This window comes from Perognathus longimembris, chromosome 3, assembly GCF_023159225.1.
Source record: "Perognathus longimembris pacificus isolate PPM17 chromosome 3, ASM2315922v1, whole genome shotgun sequence".
NCBI classification, from domain to species: Eukaryota; Metazoa; Chordata; class Mammalia; order Rodentia; family Heteromyidae; genus Perognathus; species Perognathus longimembris.
In genome coordinates this window covers 110,884,229-110,907,446 of record NC_063163.1, presented here as the reverse complement: position 1 = coordinate 110,907,446, position 23,218 = coordinate 110,884,229, and the positions used below count along the sequence as shown (strand labels likewise).

Below are 23,218 nucleotides of genomic sequence, written 5' to 3'. Positions count from 1 at the left end.
CACGTGTCTAGCTACTGTGCTGGGATCACAGGCACACACACCATCACTAAGATGGTGTCCCAGGAACTGACCTTGAACCACCCTCTCCTGAGCTCCACCTCCCAAGTAGCTGGGATTACAGACTTGAGCCTTGGTGCCCAGCTTCCATTTGCATCTTAAAGTTTTTAACTGGGAGCTGAGAACCTTGAGGGCTTGCACTGAGATTCCTCCCAGTACTCTTTTACTTCTTCTCTGCTAGTGGGAGCTCAGTGGAAAGATTGGGGAGCAGTGGGAATTGGCTAAGTGAGGTTAGGAGCACTGGAAAGGTGATTCAGGCGAGGAATGTGAGACAGTTTTTCTGGTTAGAGACCTGTGGGTGTTGAAAGACTGGAAAGGACACTGGTGACTCACAGGAAGTCTCCCTAACACCTCCTGTTCTCCCTGGGCCAGTTCCCCAGGAGCTTTGTAGGTCAGAACCTCTTCATAGCTTTGTACCTCTCATTTCTTCCATTGCCTTGCTGGTGTGTGATGAGTGTATTGCATGGGTTCTTAGAGAAATCTAGCTCACTACTAGCAGAGTCAAAAGTAACCTTATTACTTTATGGAATTGCAGAGGGCCACACTGCCAAACTACAGTCAGACCAGGGTAGCTGCTAGTGCCAGGAACCTAACCACAGCCTGGGTTCTCTGTCTGTCTCTTTGTTTTGGTGCTGGTCCTATTGCTTGAACTCAGGGCCTGGGCTGTCCCTGAGCTTTTCTGACTCAAGGCTAGTTAGTGCTTTACCAATGGAGCCCCAGCTCCACTTCCAGCTTTTTTTGGTGCTTAATTGGAGATAAGTGTCTCAAGGGCTTTCCTGACAGGGCTGGCTTCGAACCAAGATGCTCAGATCTCAATCTCTTTAGTAGCTAGGATTATAGGCATGAGCCCCCAGTGCCTGGCTATCTGTCTGGGTCTCTTACTGGTTTATGTCCTTGTTGACCCAGTAGGTTGTTTTTATTCTGAGGAGTTACATTTTACATTGTGGAACTACAGGAAACAATGAACAGAAGGACTCCAATTTTGAAAATGATTTTTGTTTCTGATAATGCACCCATGTAAATATTCCAACAGTTTAAAAAACATAGTCCTTTAAAAATCTTCTTATTCAGTGTCAGTGGGCAGGCCGTATAAAGGATTTAATGTTTTATGGGCTGTGGCTTTTTGGCTGCCGGTGGAGAACAGAACGGTCTTTTCTCAGTTCTTATGCCAGAATGGGGTGGGAAGGGGGGGCACCTAGCTCTCTCTCTCAGGGACAGAAAGGGAAGTCAGGGGGGCACCTAGTTCTCTCTCTCAGGGACAGAAAGCCTTGTCCTCATTGACTTGAAACCACAGAGCCTCATCCCACACTTCCTAATCTTATCCTTCCCCTATCTTGTACCCACCCAGCTTCTCTGGGTCCATGTTCCGTCATCTCCCAGAATTCCCACAGTGGAAGGAGGACAGAAGGGAGGGAGGGTGGGTCCCGGAGGCAGAGGCCGCATCCTCCACATTCTGCCCACAGTTGCTGCTACCCTCTCTCTCCCTAGGACTCAAGTGAATCCAAAGAGACAATCTGTGATTTGGCAATGTCTTTATTTTACTCTGGGTCTTTCCCAGCCAATCAAAAAAGTAAAATAATAAAAAAGAAAGGCAAAAGAGAAGGACTTCATAAACAGGTTTCATGCCTTCTCCCTTATTTTCATCCAACCCCCCTGTTTTTATAAAATATAACTATTGCTTGTATTAAGGTGTTGTACAGAGGGGTTACAATGCCATAGTGTACAATGTCAATGAATATGGTTCTTTCAGTTTCACCCCTTCCTTTGCTTTCTCCCAGTGTGCCAGTACTGGGCCTTGAACTCAGTGCCTAGGTGCTATCTCTGAGCTTTTTTTTTTTTTTTTTTTTTGCTTGAGGCTAGCTCTTTACCACTTGTCACAGCTCTACTTCTGGCTTTTTGCTGGCTAATTGGAGCTGAGAGTCTTAGTCTTTCCTGCTTGGGCTGGCTTTGAGCCTTGATCCTTGGGGTCTTAGCTTTCTCAGTAGCTAGGATTATAGGCATGAGTTACTCAGCTATTTTGTTTGCTCAGCATAGCAGAATGGAAAAAACAGAGATGGGTTTTAGCATCATATTTGGATTTTAATTCACTCCTGCTGTTTATGTGCCATACAAATTTGGTTAAATGACTTAGACTTTGGCAAAATGGTACCTACCATGCACTTTATACATATGAGAGCGCAGTGTAGTGGCTGGCACCTCCCTTTTCTTTTACTGTGGGGATGGAGAGAGTATGTACATACTCTGTATTCTTGTCTACCTAAGAGTCATGGGGCACCTCATGCAGAAGAAAAAAATAACTGTTGTTATCATTTCAATTTATGTTGGTTTGCATATGACTAGTTCAATAGCATCTGGCTTGAAGACGTGGTTTTACTTTCTTTCTGGCAAATGGTGAAAGTGTTTTAAACCAGGTTGGCTCCTGATCAGCTTTGCCTACAGTTATTTAACAGACTCTCTATTTGATGTGGTTATCTTGCTTACTAAGAAAATTCATGGAGACGAATATAAATAGTTATCACATTATCTTTAAAGTATTGCACACATTATTGACTTAGTGTATCCATTTTCTACCATGGTAATAACAAGTTGCTATAAATGTAGTAGCTGAAACAGACACAAATTTATTATCTTACTGTTTTATGGGTGATAAGTCCAGTACAGATGGGTCTCAGTGGGCCAGAGAGCCATTATTTTCTTCCCACATTTAGTGATAGATCCTAAGATTGGTTCCCTCCCTCCCCCACCCCCCACTAAAGCTTTAAAGCTAAGTGTGGCAGCATACACTTGGATATCTGTACTGGGAAGGCTGAGGCAGGCAGGTCTTTCACTCACAGCTAGTGTGGGCTACCTCATGAGTCCTGTCTCGAATATTCATAGCATAAAGAAATGAGAACACCTGGACTATATTACTATATATTACAACTATATTACTTTCTTTCATTCACATTTATTCACTTTAAGGGACTATTTGGTTAGGGAGAAGAAAAGGGACTCCTCATTGGAAGTTATTTTAACATACAGGAGGAAATATGGATTGGCAAACGCATTCTTACTTAGCTTCGGTGGATTTGTGATTTATATTCCGTTCTGACATTTTTGGATAACCCAAGATAAGTGACTAATTTCACCTTTCCTAGCCTCAGTTTCCTTATCTGGAACCTCATGAGATTGGTGAGTGGATCAAAAAAGCAAATAAGGTAGGGAATAGGATTTTTTTTTTTTTTTTGGTAAAGTAGGAGACACTATAAAAACCAGAGTATTCAGATGGGGTCCATTAGCATGAAGGTAATAAATAAGTAATACATGAAGATGATGGATGCCGTATTGGCAATCTAGGGAGCTTTCATGTCAGCAGTTTGGAAATCTCTGGGCCGTAAGGAGAAGGTTAGGGGGCAGAGACAAAGAGGGAACTTGACCTGAGAACCCAAGTAAATCCAAAGATTGAACATGAGGAGCCCAGGAGAAGTCTTCTAATATGATAGTTATTGCTTTCTCTCAATCCCTTCAATTTCCTGGCTCTTTTAAGAAATAGAGGGAGACTTAAAATATATTTATTATTAGTTTAAAACTTTTTATAGCTAGGCCTGTTGGTACATGAATATGATTAAGGCGGAGGCAGAAGCAGATTTTTTAGTTTGAGGTCAATACATAGAAAGACCCTATCTTGAGGGGCTGGGAATATGGCCTAGTGGCAAGAGTGCTTGCATCATATACATGAAGCCCTGGGTTCATTTCCCTAGCACCACATATACAGAAAATGGCCAGAAGTGGCACTGTGGCTCAAGTGGCAGAGTGCTAACCTTGAGCAAAAAGAAGCCAGGGACAGTGCTCAGGCCCTGAGTCCAAGCACCAGGACTAGCAAAAAAAAAAAAAAGACCCTATCTTGAAACAAAGACCAAAAAACTCCAAAAGACTCAGTATTCTTTATCCATTTGAAAGCAAAAACAAAAGAGTCTTAAAATCTTACTGAAATTCTCTGGATGTTTGATCCATTGATTAAACCATCAAGTCATTAATTTATTTTTTGGTCATGGGGCTTGAACTCAGGGCCTGGGTGCTGTCTCTGAGCTCTTTTGCTCAAGGCTAGTGCTCTACCACTTTGAGCCACAGCGCCACGTCCAGTTTTCTGGTGATTAATTGGACTTTACTGCCTGGGCTGGCTTTGAACTGTGATCCTCAGATCTCAGCCTTGTGTATAGCTAGACTTACAGGCGTGAGCCACTGGCACTGGCTTTCATTAATTTAAAAAAAAATCCCTTTAGGTTTTTGATTGTTTGTTTTGGTATCCTTTGCCATTCAGTCCTCTCTTCGTCCCACAGATTCAGAACAGGAACTCATAGAATTGGAATGACCAAAGGTTGGTGTTTATTTTCATCTGAAATGTCCTGAGTTCCAGTTTATGTGACTGGGTGCTGGATCTAGATCCAGGTGCTAGGATTACAGGCTTGAGGCACCATGCCTGGCCATCAGCTGCTTTTGCACCAGAACATAGATTCTCCCTGTGAGGTATGTCATTCCTGGAAGACTTCAAGACCAAATTGGTGCAGGGAGTGGACAGAACAAGGCCCTATTCCATCTCCCTGCTCCCCAAATCCATTTCTATTGTCCCCAGATAAAGAATGTACCAGATATTAAACTGATAAGAACATGAGCTAACAACATTTGATCTTAGCCAAGAGACAGAGAAACCATAGCTTTCATACTAAGTTCTGCCTTTAGCTGACAATGTACAGTACAGAATTGAAACACACAAGTAAAGGAAATGTGTGATCTGTGTTCATACAATGTCTTTTTGGAACGTGGAGATTTTTTTGAGGCAGGATACCCCTATGTACCTCTTCCTGCCCTGGAAGTCTCTATAATAGCCCAGGCTGGCCTCAGACTTGTGATCCTCCAGCTTCTGCCTCTCAATTTCTGGGTGTGTAATAACACATCCAGCTGTGAACTTAAAAAAAAATTGTTATTGTATAGGTGATATACATAGTAGTTATAGTTATGTAAGTCAGGTAATGCAGGTAATGAGTACACTTGGAACTGTGTATGTGTATGCTGGTCCTAGGGTTTGAACTCAGGGTCTAGTCATGGTCCTTGAGCTTTTCTTTTTTTTTTTTTTTGCTCAAGGGTCGTGTTCTACCACTTGAACCACTGCTCCATTTGCAGTTTTGGGGTAGTTAATTGGAGATAAGAGTCTCATGGGGGCTGGGAATATGGCCTAGTGGCAAGAGAGCTAGCCTCATATACATGAAGCCCTGGGTTTGATTCCCCAGCACCACATATATAGAAAACGGCCGGAAGTGGCGCTATGGCTCAAGTGGCAGAGTGCTAGCCTTGAGCAAAAGGAAGCCAGGGACAGTGCTCAGGCCTTGAGTTCAAGGCCCAGGCCTGGCCAAAAAAAAAAAAAAAGAGTCTCATGGACTTTCCTGCCTGGCCTGGTTTTGAACCATGATCCTCAGATCTTAGCCTTCTGAGTAGCTAGGATTATAGATGTGAGCCACCAGCACCTGTCTTGGAAAACTTCCCCACCCCCACCCCAGCCCTGCAAGTCCGTGAACTTAGGGCCTGGGCACTGTCCCTGAGCTTCTTTTTGCTCAAGGCTAGCACTCCAGCGCTTGAGCCACTGTGCTACTTCTGGCTTTTTCTATTTATGTGGTACTGAGGAATTAAACCCAGGGCTTCATGCTTGCTAGGTAAGCACTCTACCACTAAGCCACATTCCAATCCCCTCTTTTTTTTTTTAAATGAATTAAAAAGAATGTAATTTAGAGGTTACCATCCTAATTTCATCTTTAGGAGTCTTTAAAAGTATGTTGATATTGAGATTCCATCTCTTGAGAAGATGATGAAATTGGTCTGCACTGGAATCTTGGTGTCACTGCTTTGTCCTTTAAAAAAAATTTTAAGCTCTCAATTGTGGTTTAATATACATCTAAGTAGAGGACTTCACATTCAACTTGGACTTGCAGAGAAGTGCTAAAGAAATAAATGGGCTCCATGGAGACTCATACATATATTATGGAAAATTAATGCCCTCGATATCAAGGGTTTTTTTTTTCTTCTGTTCCTAATCTTCCTGGAAATTGTTGACCTTTCTAGTCTATGACCCATGAATCTCTTCCTCTGTGAATCTTCTCCCAGAGCTCTTGACCCTTCTTTCCCCTGGCTACAGGCACAGCCCTTCCTCTAATGTTTCCATTTGGGGATTGTTCTGTGTTTTCTGGTCTCCCTCCCTGACTAGGCAGAAAAGCTTTGGGATGTTCCACATTGGTAAATACCTGTGGCTATTTTTTGTGGACCAGGCACCACAAGGATCTTGGAGGAGCCAGACTCCCCTCATCTGCTGGAGTTGAGGGGTGTTTTTCTTTGCCAGTCCTGGGGCTTGAACGCGTTCCCTGAGCTTGTGTTTGCTCAAGGCAAGTGCTCTACCACTTGAGACACATTGCCACTTCAAGCTTTTTTTTTTATTTTTTGGTAGTTTAGTAAAAATAATAGTCTCACAGGACTTCCTGCCTACACTGGCTTTGAACCGTGATCCTCAGATCTCAGCCTCCCGAGTAGCTAGAATTATAGGCATGAGCCACAAGTACCTAGCAAAAAATAAAATACATTGTAAAGAAGACAGAATCGTCAAAATCTAAAAGCTGAAAAAGAAAAAAAAATTTAGTTTCCATATTTTGGAGTTCATTTCAATATGTATATTGTTTTATATAAATATGAAGAGGTGCTTAGGCATTGTGCCATTGTGAGTCTCTCCTAAGAGTATCCTCTTTCTTTCTTTTCTTTTTGTAAACAAAGAACCTCTAGTTTTCACTTTTTTTTTTTTTTTTTTTTGTTTTTGTTTTTATGGCCAGTCCTGGGGCTTGGACTCAGGGCCTGAGCACTGTCCCTGGCTTCTTTTTGCTCAAGGCTAGCACTCTACCACTTAAGCCACAGCGCCACTTCTGGCCGTTTTCTATATATGTGGTGCTGGGGAATTGAACCCAGGGCTTCATGTATGCGAGGCAAGCACTCTTGCCACTAGGCCATATTCCCAGCCCTTAGTTTTCACTTCTTAGAGTTCATTTCCATAAAAATTATTTTGTATGATCAGAGACACATAGGCACTGTGCCTTTGTGTTCCTCCCCTAAGAGTATTCTCCTTTGGTTGCACTGTGTGAACACCTAGAGGTCTGTATAATTGATCATCTCACAATGTATTTTAGATCTAGCTTCCAGCCAGTTTTCTACGCGTGTTCCACCCCCACTCCCAATTCCAGCCCACCCCCAATGACCACACCTCCTGTCTGCTGCGCTTTCTGGTAGCTTGGCTCCCACAGTGTGAAGACACCTAGGGAAATAAGTCCTGTGGTGTGACCACATCCTGCCTTTGAAGTTCAAGCCGGTGGAAGTCCTGTAGGGAAAACCATGACAGGATGTACTCCATACTCTGGTACTTCTGATAGTTTCCTTAGATAGGAACAGGTTTGTTACAGGGGGGAGTTGGTTCAGAGTTCATCCCAGCTAGGATATTATGGAGGAAATGTGGGTTTGAATGGGAGGCCACAAATAACAAAAACTTTAGGGGGTGTGGGGGAGGGGGAGAGTGTGCTAGTGGCTCATGCCTGTAATTCTAGTTACTTAGGAGGCTGAGGTCTGAGGATCAAGGTTTGAAGCCAGCCTAGGCAGAAATGTCCCAGTGAGATTCTTATCTCCAATTAACCACTCAAAAACTGGTAGTGGCACTATGGCTCAAATGACAGAGCGCTAGCCTTGAGCAAAAGAGCTCAGGGACAGCACCAGGCCTTGAGTTCAAGCCCCACAATGGAAAAAACAAAGATTCAGGTCTTTGGTGTCTTTCTCTACACATGGCCTACTGTTTTTTTCTTCTGTCTTCAGTCCTCATCCCCTCTGCCAGCTGCCTCTCTCTCTCTCCCTCTCTCTCCCCCATTATAGATGAGATCATCATGATTTGAAGCCAAGTTAAGTAAGTGCATTCCTGTTATTTTAAATCTCCATACTCCATTTGTGACTCCTCTCTCTCTTTTCTTTTTCTCTTTCTCTCTTTATTTTTTTAATTTTTTATAATTTATTTATTAATTAAACAAAAATTTTTGACCAGGTGTTGTGCACAAGGGGTACAGTTTCTCTTTCTCTCTTTAGGAGAGAGTTATATTTTATGGTTGGAGGACAGCTCTTGCTTAATTGTACTATTTTGGAATACAATCTGAGCTCCCTGGAGGGATTTTTGTCTATTTGTGACCAGGGTCGAATGTTTCCACACTTGTGATTCTCACTTATTTCAAATTTACAAGGGTTTTCAAGTCTACTAGGGGATGTGAAGAAATACTCTGGGTTATCAGTGTCTCCTCCCTTGGTCTCTCCCTCTCACTAGTTTCCTAAATAGCTTCTTGGTGTATGCTCACGTATGGCTGGGGGTTGAGCTCAGGGCCTTGTGCTAGTTAGGCAGGCGGTCACAGATTTTATAAGGTTGGGAATATGAGCAGTGCTTGGCTCTGCCCTCCTCTGCCATCTCCCACCAAGCTGTATTTAAGTGTCAGCCAGGGCTGGAGTCTCATTTGAAGATAGCTTTGGCGTAGGGCCCACGTGCCAAGCTCTGTGGTTCTAACATTCAGGAAACACTGAAAATCACCACTTTTAGGAGGGCAGTTGGAGAAATCCTGTCTTCATAGAGAATGAAGTGATGTGAAAAATGTTCACCAAGTAGGGAGAATTTGAAACTACTTTTTTCGTGTGTGTATGCTGGTCCTGGGGCTTGAACTCAGGACTTGAGTGCTGCTCCTGAGCTTTTTTTCCCTCGAGGCTAGTACTCTACCACTTGAGCTACACACAGCTCCACTTCCGGAATTTGGGTCTTTAATTGGAGATAAGAGTCTTATGGGGCTGAGGGCTGATGCCCCCCCGAACCTGTAATCCTAGCTACTCAGGAGGCTGAGATCTGAGGATTGTGATTTGAAGCCAGCGTAGGAAGTAAAGTTCAAGACTCTTATCTTCAGTAAATTACTCAGAAAAAGCTAGAAGTGATGCTGTGTTTCAGGAGGTAGAGCACTAGCCTTGAGCAAAAGCAGCTCATGGACAGCACCCAGGCCCCGAGTTCAAGCCCCAGGATCAGCACAAATATTAATTAAAAAAAAAAAAAAAAGAGTCTCATGGGCTGTCCTGCCTGGGCTGGCTTTTAACCACAATCCTCAGATCTCAGCCTCCTGAGTAGCTGGGATTACAGGTGTGAGCCACCAGTTGGTGCCTGGCTAAAACTTATAAGAAAAAGCTAAACATACCAATAAAAGTGTACATAGATAAGTAAACAAAATAAATAGTCAGGGGCTGGGAATATGACCTAGTGGCAAGAGTGCCTGCCTCGTATACATGAAGCCCTAGGTTCGATTCTCCAGCACCACATATATAGAAAACAGCCAGAAGTGGCGCTGTGGCTCAAGTGGCAGAGTGCTAGCCTTGAGCAAAAAGAAGCCAGGGACAGTGCTCAGGCCCTGAGTTCAAGGCCCAGGACTGGAAAAAAAAACACAAAACAAAACCAAATAGTCACTGAAATGGGAGAATCAATCTTCATGGCAATGGAGGTGCCATCTCTCAAAAAGCCTGTTCTTTAATTTTTCTGCCCACAAAGTAGGCAATACAATGAAACAAAGACCCATTTGGAATAACTGGCATTTCCCTTTGTGTTTAGTACAAAAGGTAGGGGTGTGTGTGTGTGTGTGTGTGTGTGTGTGTATGTGTGTGTGAGAGAGAGAGAGAGAGAAAGAGAGAGAGAGAGAGAGGTCCAGTTGACTTGATTTCTTCGCTTGTTTTCTAGGAACATTTTGAAAACGGTTGTTCTGGGCCAGCTATTATCATTATGCATATGTGGCACAGCCATCACCAGCCAGTACTTGGCGGAGAAGTACAAGGTGAACACTCCCATGCTCCAGAGCTTTATCAACTACTGCCTCCTGCTTCTGGTTTATACAGCCATGCTGACATTCAAACAAGGTACGTGCAGCCAGAAGAGGAGCTTCTCCCTGGGAGCAGATCCCTAACAACCTTCCAGTCTTAGACATCTATCTGTTTATTACTTTTGTTGTTGTTGGCTATGGGGCTTGAACTCAGGGCCTAAGTGCTGCTCCTAAGCCTCTTTGTACTCAAGGCTAGCTTGAGCCACCCAGCCACTTCAGGTTTTTTGAGTGGTTTATTGGAGATGAGTCTCTTTTCTATTCAGACTGGCTTTGAACCAGGATCTTCAGATCAGATCTCTGCCTCCTGCCTGAATAGCTAGAATTACAGGCAGGAGCCACCAGTGCCTGGTTGTATTACTTTCTTATTTACCTGGGCAGTGCTGACAGTGCTAAATGGGTAAAGGTTAGTGTCTTTATCACTTATCACTGGCTGGCCCAGGTTGTTTTTACTGTCAGACAACTGTTATTTCTAGATGGCTATAAAGAAATAAGAGAACTAGTTTGTGGTGATTAACTAGAGATTTGAGTCTCATAGACTTTCTGGTTTGGGCTGACTTTGGATCAACCACAATGTTCAGATCTCAGCCTCCTGAATAGCTAAGATTACAGGTGTGAGACACCAGTGCCTGGCTAACTTGGGTTTAATATTAGGGAAAGTTAAAAAAAATGTCATGTGTGCTAAGATAGTACAGGAATTTGGGTTCTGAGTAACAGAAATGAGGACCAGCTACATTTGAAATATGTAATAAATGATAAATAATACAGGACTCTGGACATTCACACACAGTGAGACTAGAGAGGATTGCTTAGGGGAGGAACTCAAAGGCACAATGCCCCTGGGCCTCGGAACATTTAGAATAATATTTATAGAAATGAATTCCAGGAAATAGACACAACATTTTTTTCCTGCTGTTGTTGGTAGAGATGACTTTTTTTTTTAATCTTGTTGGTTCATTTATCTGCCTTTTTGGGGAGATAAAGGGGGAGGCCATGGAAATGAAATGACAAAGGGAGGGGGACTTGGGGGAGAGTGAAGGAAGGCGTGACATTGCCCAAAAAGAAATGTATTCCTTATCTGACTGATGAAACAGTAATCTCTCTGTACATCACCTTCATAGTAACAATAAAAAAAAATAATCAGAGCAATGGTCTTCAAATGAGCAGGCATTGTATCAAGTAATGCAGACTGACCCAACTTTCTTCCAACTAGGCAGTGATAATCTTCTAGATATTCTGAAAAGAAAATGGTGGAAGTACATCCTGCTGGGACTAGCAGATGTGGAGGCAAATTACCTGATTGTGAGAGCATACCAATATACCACGCTCACCAGTGTCCAGGTAGGAGGAGCCGCTGAGCTGCACCAGCAAGAGAGAACATACTTCTATGCGCGAACCCAATGGTACTGAAATGATGTTCACTTGAAGAAAGCCTAAACACAGGTGGATGCTATCTGTCTTCAGGAGGACATATGTTCCCATGAGTCATGTTTCCTGAAATTAGTGAAAATGTAAAAAAATGAATCACTTCCCAAAGCTGCTAATGCTATAGCCATTAAAACGATTCCTACCAAAATATGTATAAATATTTAGTTGGCACTTTGTGTTGTGCTCTTGATAAGAGTTCTGTTGTTGTTGTTGCTGTTATTTGTTAGTTTTGGTGTGTGTATGCATGTGTGCTTTACTGGGGCTTGAATTTAGGGCCTTAGATTCTTGCTTGTTTTTTTTCTTTCTTTCTTTCTTTTTTTTTTTTTTTTTTTGCCAGTCCTGGGCCTTGGACTCAGGGCCTGAGCACTGTCCCTGGCTTGTCTTTGCTCAAGGCTAGTACTCTGCCACTTGAGCCACAGCACCACCTCTGGACATTTTCTACATATGTGGTGCTGGGGAATCAAACCCAGGGCTTCATGTATATGAAGCAAGCACTCTTGCCACTAGGCCAGATTCCCAGCCGGCTTGTTTTTTTTTCTACACACTGCTGGTGGTCTACCTCTTGAGCCACATCTCCACTTTTGACTTTTTGCTGGGTAATTGGAGATGAGACTCTCTGGGATTTGTCTTCCTGAGCTGGCATTGATCTGTGATCCTCAGATCTCAGCCTCCCTGAGTAGCTACAATTACAGGCATGAGCCATGGAGGCCCAGCTTAAAACTCTTCCTTTTTGTAACGTTGTGCTAACTGGGCTGAGCATTATGGTCAGAAACCTTCTTGGATTTTGACTGGGAAGGGTTAATCATCTGAGAACAGGAAATGATTTGTTATCACAGGCATCACAAAGACTCAATTTCATAAAAATAAAAGCTAAGTGTTAACATTAATCACAAGTAAGCGTAAGTGCTTTCAGCAAGGTGCCAATGTGTAAAAAATGTCATTTTCTAGCTACATTTATCCTTGTAATTATATATATTTTTTAATTACTTGATCACAATTTTCAGAAACTTTAATGTCTGACTAAGGGTGATAAAAAGGCTTGGATTGGTGTTAGGTCTAAGCACAGTTAAGCAAAACACTGTTAGGTTTTTGCAATTTAAGTTCATGCCTGGTTCTATCAAAACAATTTACTTCATCCTAGCCTCTTAGGGGGACAGAAAGGAAATCCAAGTATTTTATTGTCAAAAGTTAGGTCCTAGCCAAGTGTGAGGGAGCATTCTTTTTTTTTTGGCCAGTCCTGGGCCTTGGACTCAGGGCCTGAGCACCTTCCCTGGCTTCTTCCCGCTCAAGGCTAGCACTCTGCCACCTGAGCCACAGTGCCCCTTCTGGCCGTTTTCCATATATGTGGTGCTGGGGAATCGAACCGAGAGCTTCATGTGTAGGAGGCAAGCACTCTTGCCACTAGGCCATATTCCCAGCCCAAGGGAGCATCCTTGTAGTCTCAGCTACTCAGGAGATAGAGGTAAGAGGATGATGAGTTAGAGGCTCCCCTAGGAAAAGAAAGGAAATCTGGTCTCAAACACTGAATAAAAGTAGGAGCAGGGACATGCTACTGGAATTAAGTTGATTTTTTTTTTTCCACTTGCGTTCCTCTCTTGCCTTGGTAGTCTCATAATGTGGAAGTGCAGAGTAAATGGTCTTTGAACCTTGTTCTTAAGATGCCTTCAAAGATTCTGTCATGGAAGATAGTCATGTAGCAGTTCATGAGAAGTTTGTCATGTAGATACTGGTACCCATGACCTGGTGTGTGTGTGTGTGTGTGTGTGTGTGTGTGTGTGTGTGTGTGTGTGTGTGTGTGTATGTGTGTGTGTGTGTGTGTGTGTGTGTGTGTGTGTGTTGCTGGAGTTTGTATTCAGGTCATCTTGATTGCTAGTGCTCTCCCACTTCAACCACACTTCCAGCCCTGCTTTTTCCCCCTGGTTATTTTGGAGATGGAATCTGGCAAACTGCAGTGTGGGCTGGCCTCAAACCTCAGTCCCTAAGATCTGAGCCTCCCGAGTAGCTAGGATTACACACAGAGCCACTGACACCCAAAAGTGGCTCAAGCTTCTGCAGCTGTCTCTGCTCATTGCACCACCACACATCATCACTCCTCCCTACAGCCTGGTCCTTTTTGCTTACTCAGCTGGATTTCTCTGCAATTATGATATAGGTTGAAGCTCCTTCCATTCTTTTTAATTTGCCAATCCTGGGGCCTGGGTGCCATCCCTGAGCTCCTTTTTGCTCAAGACTAGAGCTCTACCACTTTGAGCCACAGCGCTGCTTCCAGTTTTCTGGTGGTTTATTGGAGATAAGAATCTCACAGACTTTCCTGCCCAGGCTGGCTTCGAACCTAGATCCTCAGATCTCAGTCTCCTGAGCAGCTAGGGTTACAGGCATGAACCACTGGCAACTGGCTGCTCCCTCCATTCTTTAAGATCGGATTCAATCTTCTCCTCCACATGTTATTCTGCTTCTAATACAGTATAAATAATTTCATACCTTTCATCCCTAGGGTCTTCCTTAGTACCTTCTTTACTATTACTGTACAATAGTTTTTTTGTATGCTGGTCCAGGGGCTTGACTAGGTGCTGTCCTGAGCTTTCCTTTGTTCTTCCACTTGAGCCACAGCTCCATTTTCAGCTTTTTACTGCTTGATATTGTATGTGAGAGTCTCAAGGACTTAACTGAGCAGTTACTTCAAACCTGGATCCTCAAACCTCAGCCTCCTGAGTAGCTAGGATGACAAATTGTAAGCCACCAGCATTCACAAATACGGCAAATGATTTTGTATTCACCATCATTTTGACGTCCTCAATCCCCTTGCCCTTCAGATGGGCAGTGTCAGGGGTGGAGCAAATTGCTCTCTAGGCCTGGGGTCAGTAGTGATGGTGGAGCAGATAATGATGAAAACAAGAAGACCTATGGTGACAAGCATCTGTCTCCCCTGGTGTTGATGGGGGGGGGGGGCGGGTTGGGCATCTCTTGGAAAGATGGTGCTTATTTGCTGTCTCACTGGAACCTATGGCACGGTGCTCAATAGCAATTAAGTGTCTGAATTTGTGGTTATTTGATTCCTTCTTAACTAGCCTTGCGTAGTTCCCTGAGGGCAGAGCTGTAGTCCACATCCTCAGCTCACCTACAGCTCTCATATGCAAAGTGTTCAATAGGTGCTGGAGATATGGCCTAGTGGCAAGAGTGCTTGCCTCACATACATGAAGCCCTGGGTTCAATTTCCCAGCACCACATATACAGAAAATGGCCAGAAGGGGTGCTGTGGCTCAAGTGGCAGAGTGCAAGCCTTGAGCAAAAAGAAGCCAGGTACAGTGCTCAGGCCTTGAGTCCAAGGCCCAGGACTGGCAAAAAACAAAACAAAAAAAACCAAAACAAAGTGTTCAATAAACATTTGTTGACTGAGTAATGGATGCATGGTGGTCGGAAAATTTGCCTCCTAGATTTAAGGATAAACACAGTGGCCCTGGAGAAGAAATTTTAGGTTCAGCAATTTGACCCCACATTCAACTTCATGCTATTGGGTAACTCCTTACTCTTCTTCCTGCCTCTGCTTTCTCTTGTATAAAATAGGGTTATAATTTCCATAAGAAAGTCATATTTAAATGGGATTAGAATTCCAATCTCATAGAGTTGTTGTGAGAATAATGTGAGTTAACCCAAGTAAAGCACTTAGGATACTGGGCTATCAAGAAGACATTCAATAAGTATTGCTTCCTCTTATTACTTAACTACTTTATCTCTAGATGGTACGAAATGTTAAAAGCTGTTTGTTCTTCCTTCTTTGTAGCTTCTGGATTGCTTTGGGATTCCTGTGTTGATGGCTCTCTCCTGGTTTATTCTTCGTTCAAGATACAGAGTGATTCACTTCATCGCTGTGTTTGTCTGTCTTCTGGGTGTAGGAACCATGGTTGGGGCAGATATATTAGCAGGGAGAGATGATAATTCAGGTAAGGATCTGTTTACCCATCATAGCCAAAGTAGAGTCAAAGGCACCAGAGTGGTAATAGAGAAACTGCAATGAAACATCTCACTTTGTGATTGTGAAATATTTATTAGATATCTGTGATTATTCATATTATTTATATGTTTATTTAATTACATTAACTTTTTTTTTTCAGATTCTGGTGTTTTTGTAACCATTTCCTCAAAATGATCTTTGTATGCCAACTGGCCTGCAATCTTTTCCTTTTATTATGCTGTTTCATTTTGTTTTGTGGGATAGGAGTTTCTTTGTTCAATTGTGAAACATAGTCTCACTATATAATGTAGCCCAGGCTGGGGCTGGGGATATGGCCTAGTGGCAAGAGTGCCTGCCTCATCTCATATACATGAGGCCCTGGGTTTGATTCCCCAGCACCACATATACAGAAAATGGCCAGAAGTGGCGCTGTGGCTCAAGTGGCAGAGTGCTAGCCTTGAGCGGGAAGAAGCCAGGGACAGTGCTCAGGCCCTGAGTCCAAGGCCCAGGACTGGCCAAAAAAAAAAAAAAAAAAAAAAAAAAAAATATATATATATATATATATATATATATATATATATAGCCCAGGCTGGCCTTCAATTTATGATCTTCTTAACTTCTTAACACCTGCCCCAGAGCTGAGATTGCAGAGCTGCAAAGCCCATACCAGGTGAATTTCTTTTCCAGTCCTGGGGCTTGAACTCTGGGCCTGGGCTCTGACCCTGATCTTCTTTTCCTCAAGGCTAGCACTCAACCACTTGAGCCACTTTTTCTGGGTAGTTTATTGGAGATAAGAGTCTCATGGATTTTCCTACCCAGGCTGGCTTCAACCTACGATCCTCAAATCTCAGCCTCCAGTGTAGCTAGTACTACAGGCTTGAGCTAATGGTACCCAGCTGAATGTTTGTTTTTATGGAAAAGGAGAGTTAGTGTTCACCATTAATCTTTTATATACCATTCTGTAGATGAGGACATTTGGGTAGACCTTTGTGTTAAATGCTGACAATTGGTAATATAAAATCTAAACATGATCTTAGTTCACTCTGTCTACAAGTGCCTTCAGTGATTCTTTGGATTAAGAGAAAATTGCTGTGCTCAACAAACACGCAACCTTTTCTATAGTTCTTAATAAATTCCCTTTATTTTGTGCCCCAGTCTTGGGGCTTGAACTCAGGGCTGGGGTGCTGTCCATGAGCTTTTTTTTTTTTTTTCCTCTCTCAAGGCTAGGACTCTACTGTTTCAGCCATAGCTGTACTTTTGGATTTTTGGGGTGGTTAATTGGAGAGAAAAATCTCACAGGCTTTCTTGCCTGGGCTGGCTTTGAACCATGGACCTCAGATCCCAGCCTCCTGAATAGCTTGGGATCTGTCATGTGCTAGAGTCACACAGACCACCATTTTCCTCTTGAGTTAGTTGCCTGAGGAGTCGAAATGTGAGAAAGCTCAGAAACATTGTGCCAGTCCACAAGAAGAAGAAGAGTTTATACTTTACAGGAATTCCTGGTTTTTCCACTCACCACATATTTGTTTTTGTGCCTCGCTTTCCCGCAGGGAGTGATGTCCTGATCGGGGACATACTGGTTCTACTTGGAGCTTCCCTGTACGCAGTTTCTAATGTGTGTGAAGAATACATCGTGAAAAAGCTGAGCAGACAGGAGTTTTTAGGAATGGTGGGCTTGTTCGGGACTATCATCAGTGGCATACAGCTGTAAGAGGCGACGTTATTCTTAAAAACACATGAATAAATACATCATATTGATTACTAACCCCAAAACTCACTGGTTAGTCTTTTTTGTTTTTTGCCAGTCATGGGGCTTGGAACTCAGTCTCAGCACTGTCCCTGGCTTCCTTTGCTCAAGCTTAGCACTCTACCTCTTGAGCCACAGGGCTACTTCTGGCCTTTTCTGTTTATGTGGTGCTGAGGAGTCGAACTCAGGTCTTCATGCATGCTAGGCAAGCACTGTACCACTAAGCCACATTCTCAGCCCCTCATTGGTTAGTCTTGACTTGCATTTGAAGCCAGTAATGAGAGAAGAAATATAAAAAATGATGTCTCCTCTTTTTCTTTCTTTCTTTTTTTTTTTGCCATTATTGGGGCTTGAGCTCAGGGTCTCAAGCCTCAGTTGTCTTTTTTGCTCCCAGCTGGGACTCTATCACTTGAGCCACACTTCGTTTCAGGCCTGGGCACGGGCCCTGAGTTTCTTTTTGCTCAAAGATAGTGCTGTGCCATTTGAGCCGCAGCGCCACTTCGGGCTTTTTCAGAGTAGTTTATTGGAGATCAGAGTCTCGTAGATCTTTCTGGCTGGCTTCCAATGCTGTCCTCAGATCTCAGCCTCCTGAGTAGCTAGGATTATAGGCGTGAGTCACCAGCTCCCGGCTTTTTAGGCTTTCTTACTAGTTAATTTTAGAAAATCATTTTTTTGGGATTACCTAACTGAGATCCTCAGTTCTCAGCCTCCTGAATAAGATTACAGGTATGAGACACCAGCACTGGGTAAATGATATCTTATTTTCTTACACTAGTGGGATCTTTTGAATTCCTGATAACAATTTGGTAAAAGTACTCCCAATAAAAACTTTTTTTTCTTTCAGTTATTTCTGGGAAATATTAACAAATTAACTTCCTAAGTTCATTCTAGGGAAAACATTTTGTGTTTTCCTCCTATACCTGAGCACTGTGGAAGAAAGAATCAGGCATCCATCCATCCAGCCGTCCATCTGTTCATCTATTTATTTTCCCTGACAGAATTTAAGTAGGCAGGCCAAACTATACTTGAATTTGGTGATCTTCCCGCCTGTGCCTCCTGAGTGTTGGGATTATAGGCATGTAACACCACAGCCATCTTACTTCTTTATCATTTTTAGTAAAGGCTAGGTTTTCTTGTATTCTAAGAAAACTTCAAAGGTCAACATAATCCCTTAGCAGAAGTGTAGCAACTAAATGACTTATAAAACAGTAAAAATTTGGTGTGTTGATCTCTGTCTTCTTTTGTTTTGATCTTAGATTGATTGTGGAATATAAAGATATTGCCAGCATAAAATGGGACTGGAAAATTGGTATGTAATTCAATGCTGATTATTTTATTTTATTTTTGTTGCTCATGGGGCTTGAACTCTGGGCCTGAACCCTGTCTCTGAGCTGTTCAGCTCAAGGCTAGCGCTCTACCACTTTGAGCCAAAGTACCACTTCCGGTTTTCTGGTGGTTAATTGGAGACACGAGTCTCACAGACTTTCCTGCCTGGGCTGGCTTTGAACCTCAATCCTCAGATCTCAGCCTTCCAAGTAGCTAGGATTACAGGTGTGAGCCACTGGCACCCTGCTTCTTTTTATTTTTTAACTGATAAAAAAATGCATGCATACAACCATTGTTGATTTTAGTAATATTTCTATATCCTTGTAAAATCATGCCAGTGATAGTTGTGTATGTTGACTGTTCTCTGACAAATGGTGGACAAATGTCCATAAAAGTTGTTTCGTGCAAGGTGTTGGTGGCAATTAGAGCTGTCTCTTTAGAGGTCTTCAAATTTATGAAGTCTGTCATCTGCTTGATGTAATTTGGGAAGCATTAACCTGAAGCATCTGATGGTTATATAATCCTCTCCCGTTTCCCGTTGCTTCACTCCTCTGATATTCCTTAGCCTATGAAGAATAAAGCAGAAGATGTTAGGAAAGATTCAAACTTTACTTAATGGTGGGTAGAAAGAAGTGACATAGGATGGACATACATGTCACTGAACATTATATGCTAGGCTTGAATAATTTAATAACCTACATTGCCAGAGTATGTGAAAGTAGGTGTGTTTGTGTGTGCATCTATGAATTGAGCATTAGATGAAATTAAAATGGTTTCAAGATAGATTTATTACCCTTGCATTCAGCACTGTCCTAAAGAAGATTGTTACAGTATGCTCTCTTGGGACATTTTAATACAATGGACAAAATACAATGGATTTAATATCTGTCTTTGATGTCCTAAAAATACTTCATACTGAATCCAGTCACCTAAATCACATCCAACCAACTAAACAAATAAGAGGCCAACCACAGATAACAAGTGATTTTTTTTAACATTCATTTTGCTTTGATTGCCCTTTCATCTTAGGTATCACTCAGTCTTAAAAGGATAGATTATGTGGGGATGGTAAGAGCTGAGGACTCAGTCGTACCAAAGACTTTATGGCCCAAATCTTCTAACACCCTATTAGATCTTCACAACTTGTGATCTTACTCCTGATGCTTTTTCCAGAGAGCTTTGTTGTCTCTCTGGCAATACTGATTGCTAAGGAGGGACTTTGCGAATAGTTTGTTAAAGGATGGAGCCAGGGTAGTGATATGACAAGCAAGCATTGTCTCCCCTCTCCCTATGTTTTCTGCTGTTTTTCTTTTTGGCCAGTCCTGGGGCTTGGACTCAGGGCCTGAGCCCTGTCCCTGGCTTCTTTTTGCTCAAGGCTAGCACTCTGCCACTTGAGCCACAGCGCCCCTTCTGGCCATTTTCTGTATATGTGGTGCTGGGGAATTGAACCCAGGGCCTCATGTATACGAGGCAAGCGCTCTTGCCACTAGGCCATATCCCAGCCCCTCCCTATGTTTTCTGATTTCTTCCAATTATTATCTTTTTTCCACAGCCCTGCTATTTGTGGCCTTTGCCCTCTGTATGTTTTGCCTGTACAGCTTCATGCCACTGGTGATTAAAGTCACGAGTGCCACTTCCGTCAACCTGGGCATCCTGACAGCTGACCTCTACAGTCTTTTCTTTGGTCTCTTTCTGTTTAACTATAAGGTAAGAAGATAGTTGTGTTCAAGTAAGAATGCCTACTGGGTGTAAAACGTTTTTGTTTTGAAGCATGTTTCTTTAAGACAAGGTTTTCTTTCTTTTTTTAAAAAATTTATTTATTAATTAAATAAAATTTTTTTTGACAAGGTGTTGTGCAAAAAGGGTACAGTTACATAGTAGGGCAGTGTGTACATTTCTTGTGATATCTTACACCCTGTTTTTCTTTCCCTTTTCTAGGTCAGGTAGACATATATACAATATACAATGTACCAAGAACATACACAGTAGCCACGTGGCCTACGCCCAAGAAAATCTGCCTAGGGCTTTAAATGTAATGTCGACATTAGACAATATGTCGACAGTAGTCTTATATGAACATACTACCTAGCTTTTGAGCTATTGTAATCCACTGAGAGGTCCATGACTGTGAATTGAACTCAGTACTGGAAGCTTTCATTCATTGACTATTACTCTACCAACTGAAGAGAAAAGGCCAAATACCATCTGTGCACTATTGCGGAGATAAAGTTGGCTTTACACACCTCCACGCTCCTTAAGATTCTTGGGTTCCCTCAAATGTCCTTAGACCACACTTGAACAACCACTGTCTTAGAAGCCTGTCTTTTCTCACTCTACTTGTAGTAGACATTTGCTGACCAGCTTGCTGTCTTTCTTCACAGTCATTTAAACAAAGAGTTATGACGTCAGCTGTTGTGTTGCTGATAATTTGAGTTTCAGTCGGAGAGAGCAACTGTATTTCTTGGGCCTTGTACAAGTTTGTATCCAAACAGAAATCCTTGATGCTCACTGATCCTCCCCCCCAGCTATGAACTCCAGTGCTTATCAGAATTAGTGATATATAAAGTTCTGAGTTCTCAGAAACTGCTGCTGCTGGTATATAAACCTTTTTAAAGCCTTGGTAGGTTATGTAGGACAGGAACCAGCCATTATCTTTATGGTTTTGTTGGTTAAGGTATTCCTAAGCTAACACCGAAGGGCTTATTAGCATAAGAAAAATGTCAAAGGTAATCAGAGGTCTTGATAGGCCTATTATTATTATCATTATTATTCCCTGGTACTGAGTCTGAATTTCACACTGGGGGATGGCTGTTCTGTAACTAGGCAAGTGGTAGCAGCTGTATGTACCCACATATGTATATTTGTATGTGTGTATACATGTATATGTATATGTGTATATGTATATATATATTAACTTTCATATTACTTTTAATAGTTCAACTTTTGCCAGTCCTGGGCCTTGAACTTGGGGCCTGAGCACTATCCCTGGCTTCCTTTTTGCTCAAGGCTAGCACTCTGCCACTTGAGCCACAGCACCACTTCTGGCCATTTTCTATATATGTGGTGCTGAGGAATCGAACCTAGTGCTTCGTGTATACAAGGCAAGCAACTCTACCACTAGCCATATTCCCAGCCCAACTTTCACTTTTTTTGTATGCCATTACTGGATCTTGAACTTCAGACCCTCAGATCTCAGCCTCTTAAGTAGCCAGGATTATAGGTGTGAACTACTGGTGTTTAGCTTTGTCACTGTTTACTTTTGTGCCAGTCCTGGGGCTTGAACTCAGGGCCTGGGCACTATCCCTGAGCTTTGACTTAAGGCTAGCCCTCTACCACTTGAGTCACAGAGCTATTTCCTGTTTTCTGGTGCTTCATTGGCGGTAAGAGTCTCATGGACTTTCCTGCCCAGACTAGCTTCAAACCCTGATCCTCAGATCTCAGCCTCCTGAGCAGCTAGGTTTACAGGTGTGAGCTACTAGTGCCTGGCTTGTCACTGATTTTGAGATTGGGTCTCACTAAGTAATACAGGCTGGTGTTGAAGTCTTGAGCCTCCTGTTTCTACCTCAGTTGGCCAAAGGTTGAGGCTCAGAGTTATACGCAAGGGAGGGCATTTCACCACCTGTTCTTCTCTTGTTCCAGTTTTCTGGACTCTACATCCTGTCGTTTACAGTCATCATGGTGGGCTTTATCCTGTACTGCTCCACCCCGACACGCACGGCAGAGCCTGCGGAAAGTAGCGTGCCTCCGGTCACCGTCATTGGCATCGACAATCTGGGACTGAAGCTTGAGGAGAGCGGTCTCCCGGACACCCACTCTGCAGTCTTGTAGCTGGAGACGACAGCGCACCCCTGTGCACCCCCCAGAACACGCAATGTCTTCCACCGGGGGACACAACCAGGTTCAGAGCAACCACTTCCACAGCACTGGAGAGCGGCATCCAGTGGTTAGATTTTAGGAAGGAACTGTGAACAATGTAGCCCAAGTAGAAATGCCAAACTAGAGCAGAACCCCCAAGGTGAGGGTTGTGTTTCTGGAGAATCACAACCAGTTCTTCTTAGAGCCAGAGACAAGGTGCCAGTCAGACCCCCCACCCCCATGGGAAAGTAGCCAGCAGGGCTCCAGCCTGAGAGTGGGCTGTGCATGGGCCAGGAACAGCAACATCAGGGTGGGCCTGGGTGGGTTTCCTCTGCTGGAATCGTTAGGGTTTTTGTCCTTCTGGGGCAGTCATTGTCCATAGGCCTGATGGCGATGGGCACAGGTGGGGTCTGGTCACTGATTGCATATGGCAGACACTGGGGTGGGTGGAAGCATGAGTGCTGGAGAAGCATGTGCCTTTTCACCGTGAAGACTTTGGCTCTCTGCTCCATCGGGCCTTTGTCCAGCATTGCTGAGCTTCCACAGAAGAAGACACGGAAAGATCATTGGGGCAGAGTGTGGGAAGTAGAATAGAAGTTTGCCTGAGCCATTCCTGGGAGGGGTTGGGACTTGGGGGTTGGGGACCTGGTCACTTCCAACTTTTAGGAGTCATGTCTCCTGTTAGGTGAGGTTCCCCCAACATTTGTTGGGGACTATTCTGGGCTGGAGGGACCTTCAGAGCAAGTACCCCTGCCTTTGCAAGAGTGTTCTCACATCCTGCAGGTTCACAATGGTTTCTTTAATTGTTGTTGTTGTTATTGTTGCAAAATGGCCTTGGTCTCTGCAACCAGTTAAAACTACTGTTTGTTTTTCTCTCCCCACCATGGGCAGTGTCAAAGAGTAAAAAAAAAA

The 23,218-nt window shown here is 43.2% G+C and overlaps 1 protein-coding gene and 1 non-coding gene across 2 annotated transcripts in view; one reads left to right on the top strand and one right to left on the bottom strand.

The window, feature by feature from the left end:
• Slc35f2 (solute carrier family 35 member F2) overlaps positions 1-22,592 on the top strand; it is a 28,963-nt gene extending 6,371 nt beyond the window's left edge. Inside the window, exons 2-8 of the mRNA XM_048343778.1 lie at positions 9,863-10,038; positions 11,212-11,339; positions 15,208-15,367; positions 16,929-17,085; positions 18,382-18,434; positions 20,004-20,158; positions 22,091-22,592. Coding sequence (XP_048199735.1) covers positions 9,863-10,038; positions 11,212-11,339; positions 15,208-15,367; positions 16,929-17,085; positions 18,382-18,434; positions 20,004-20,158; positions 22,091-22,279 — 1,018 coding nt within the window. The 3' untranslated portion in view covers positions 22,280-22,592. The remainder of the gene's footprint in view (positions 1-9,862; positions 10,039-11,211; positions 11,340-15,207; positions 15,368-16,928; positions 17,086-18,381; positions 18,435-20,003; positions 20,159-22,090) is intronic.
• LOC125349803 lies at positions 4,559-4,749 on the bottom strand. Its single transcript, XR_007210607.1, has one exon. It is a non-coding gene; the product is annotated as a U2 spliceosomal RNA (small nuclear RNA).
• Positions 22,593-23,218: the final 626 nt, after the last annotated feature.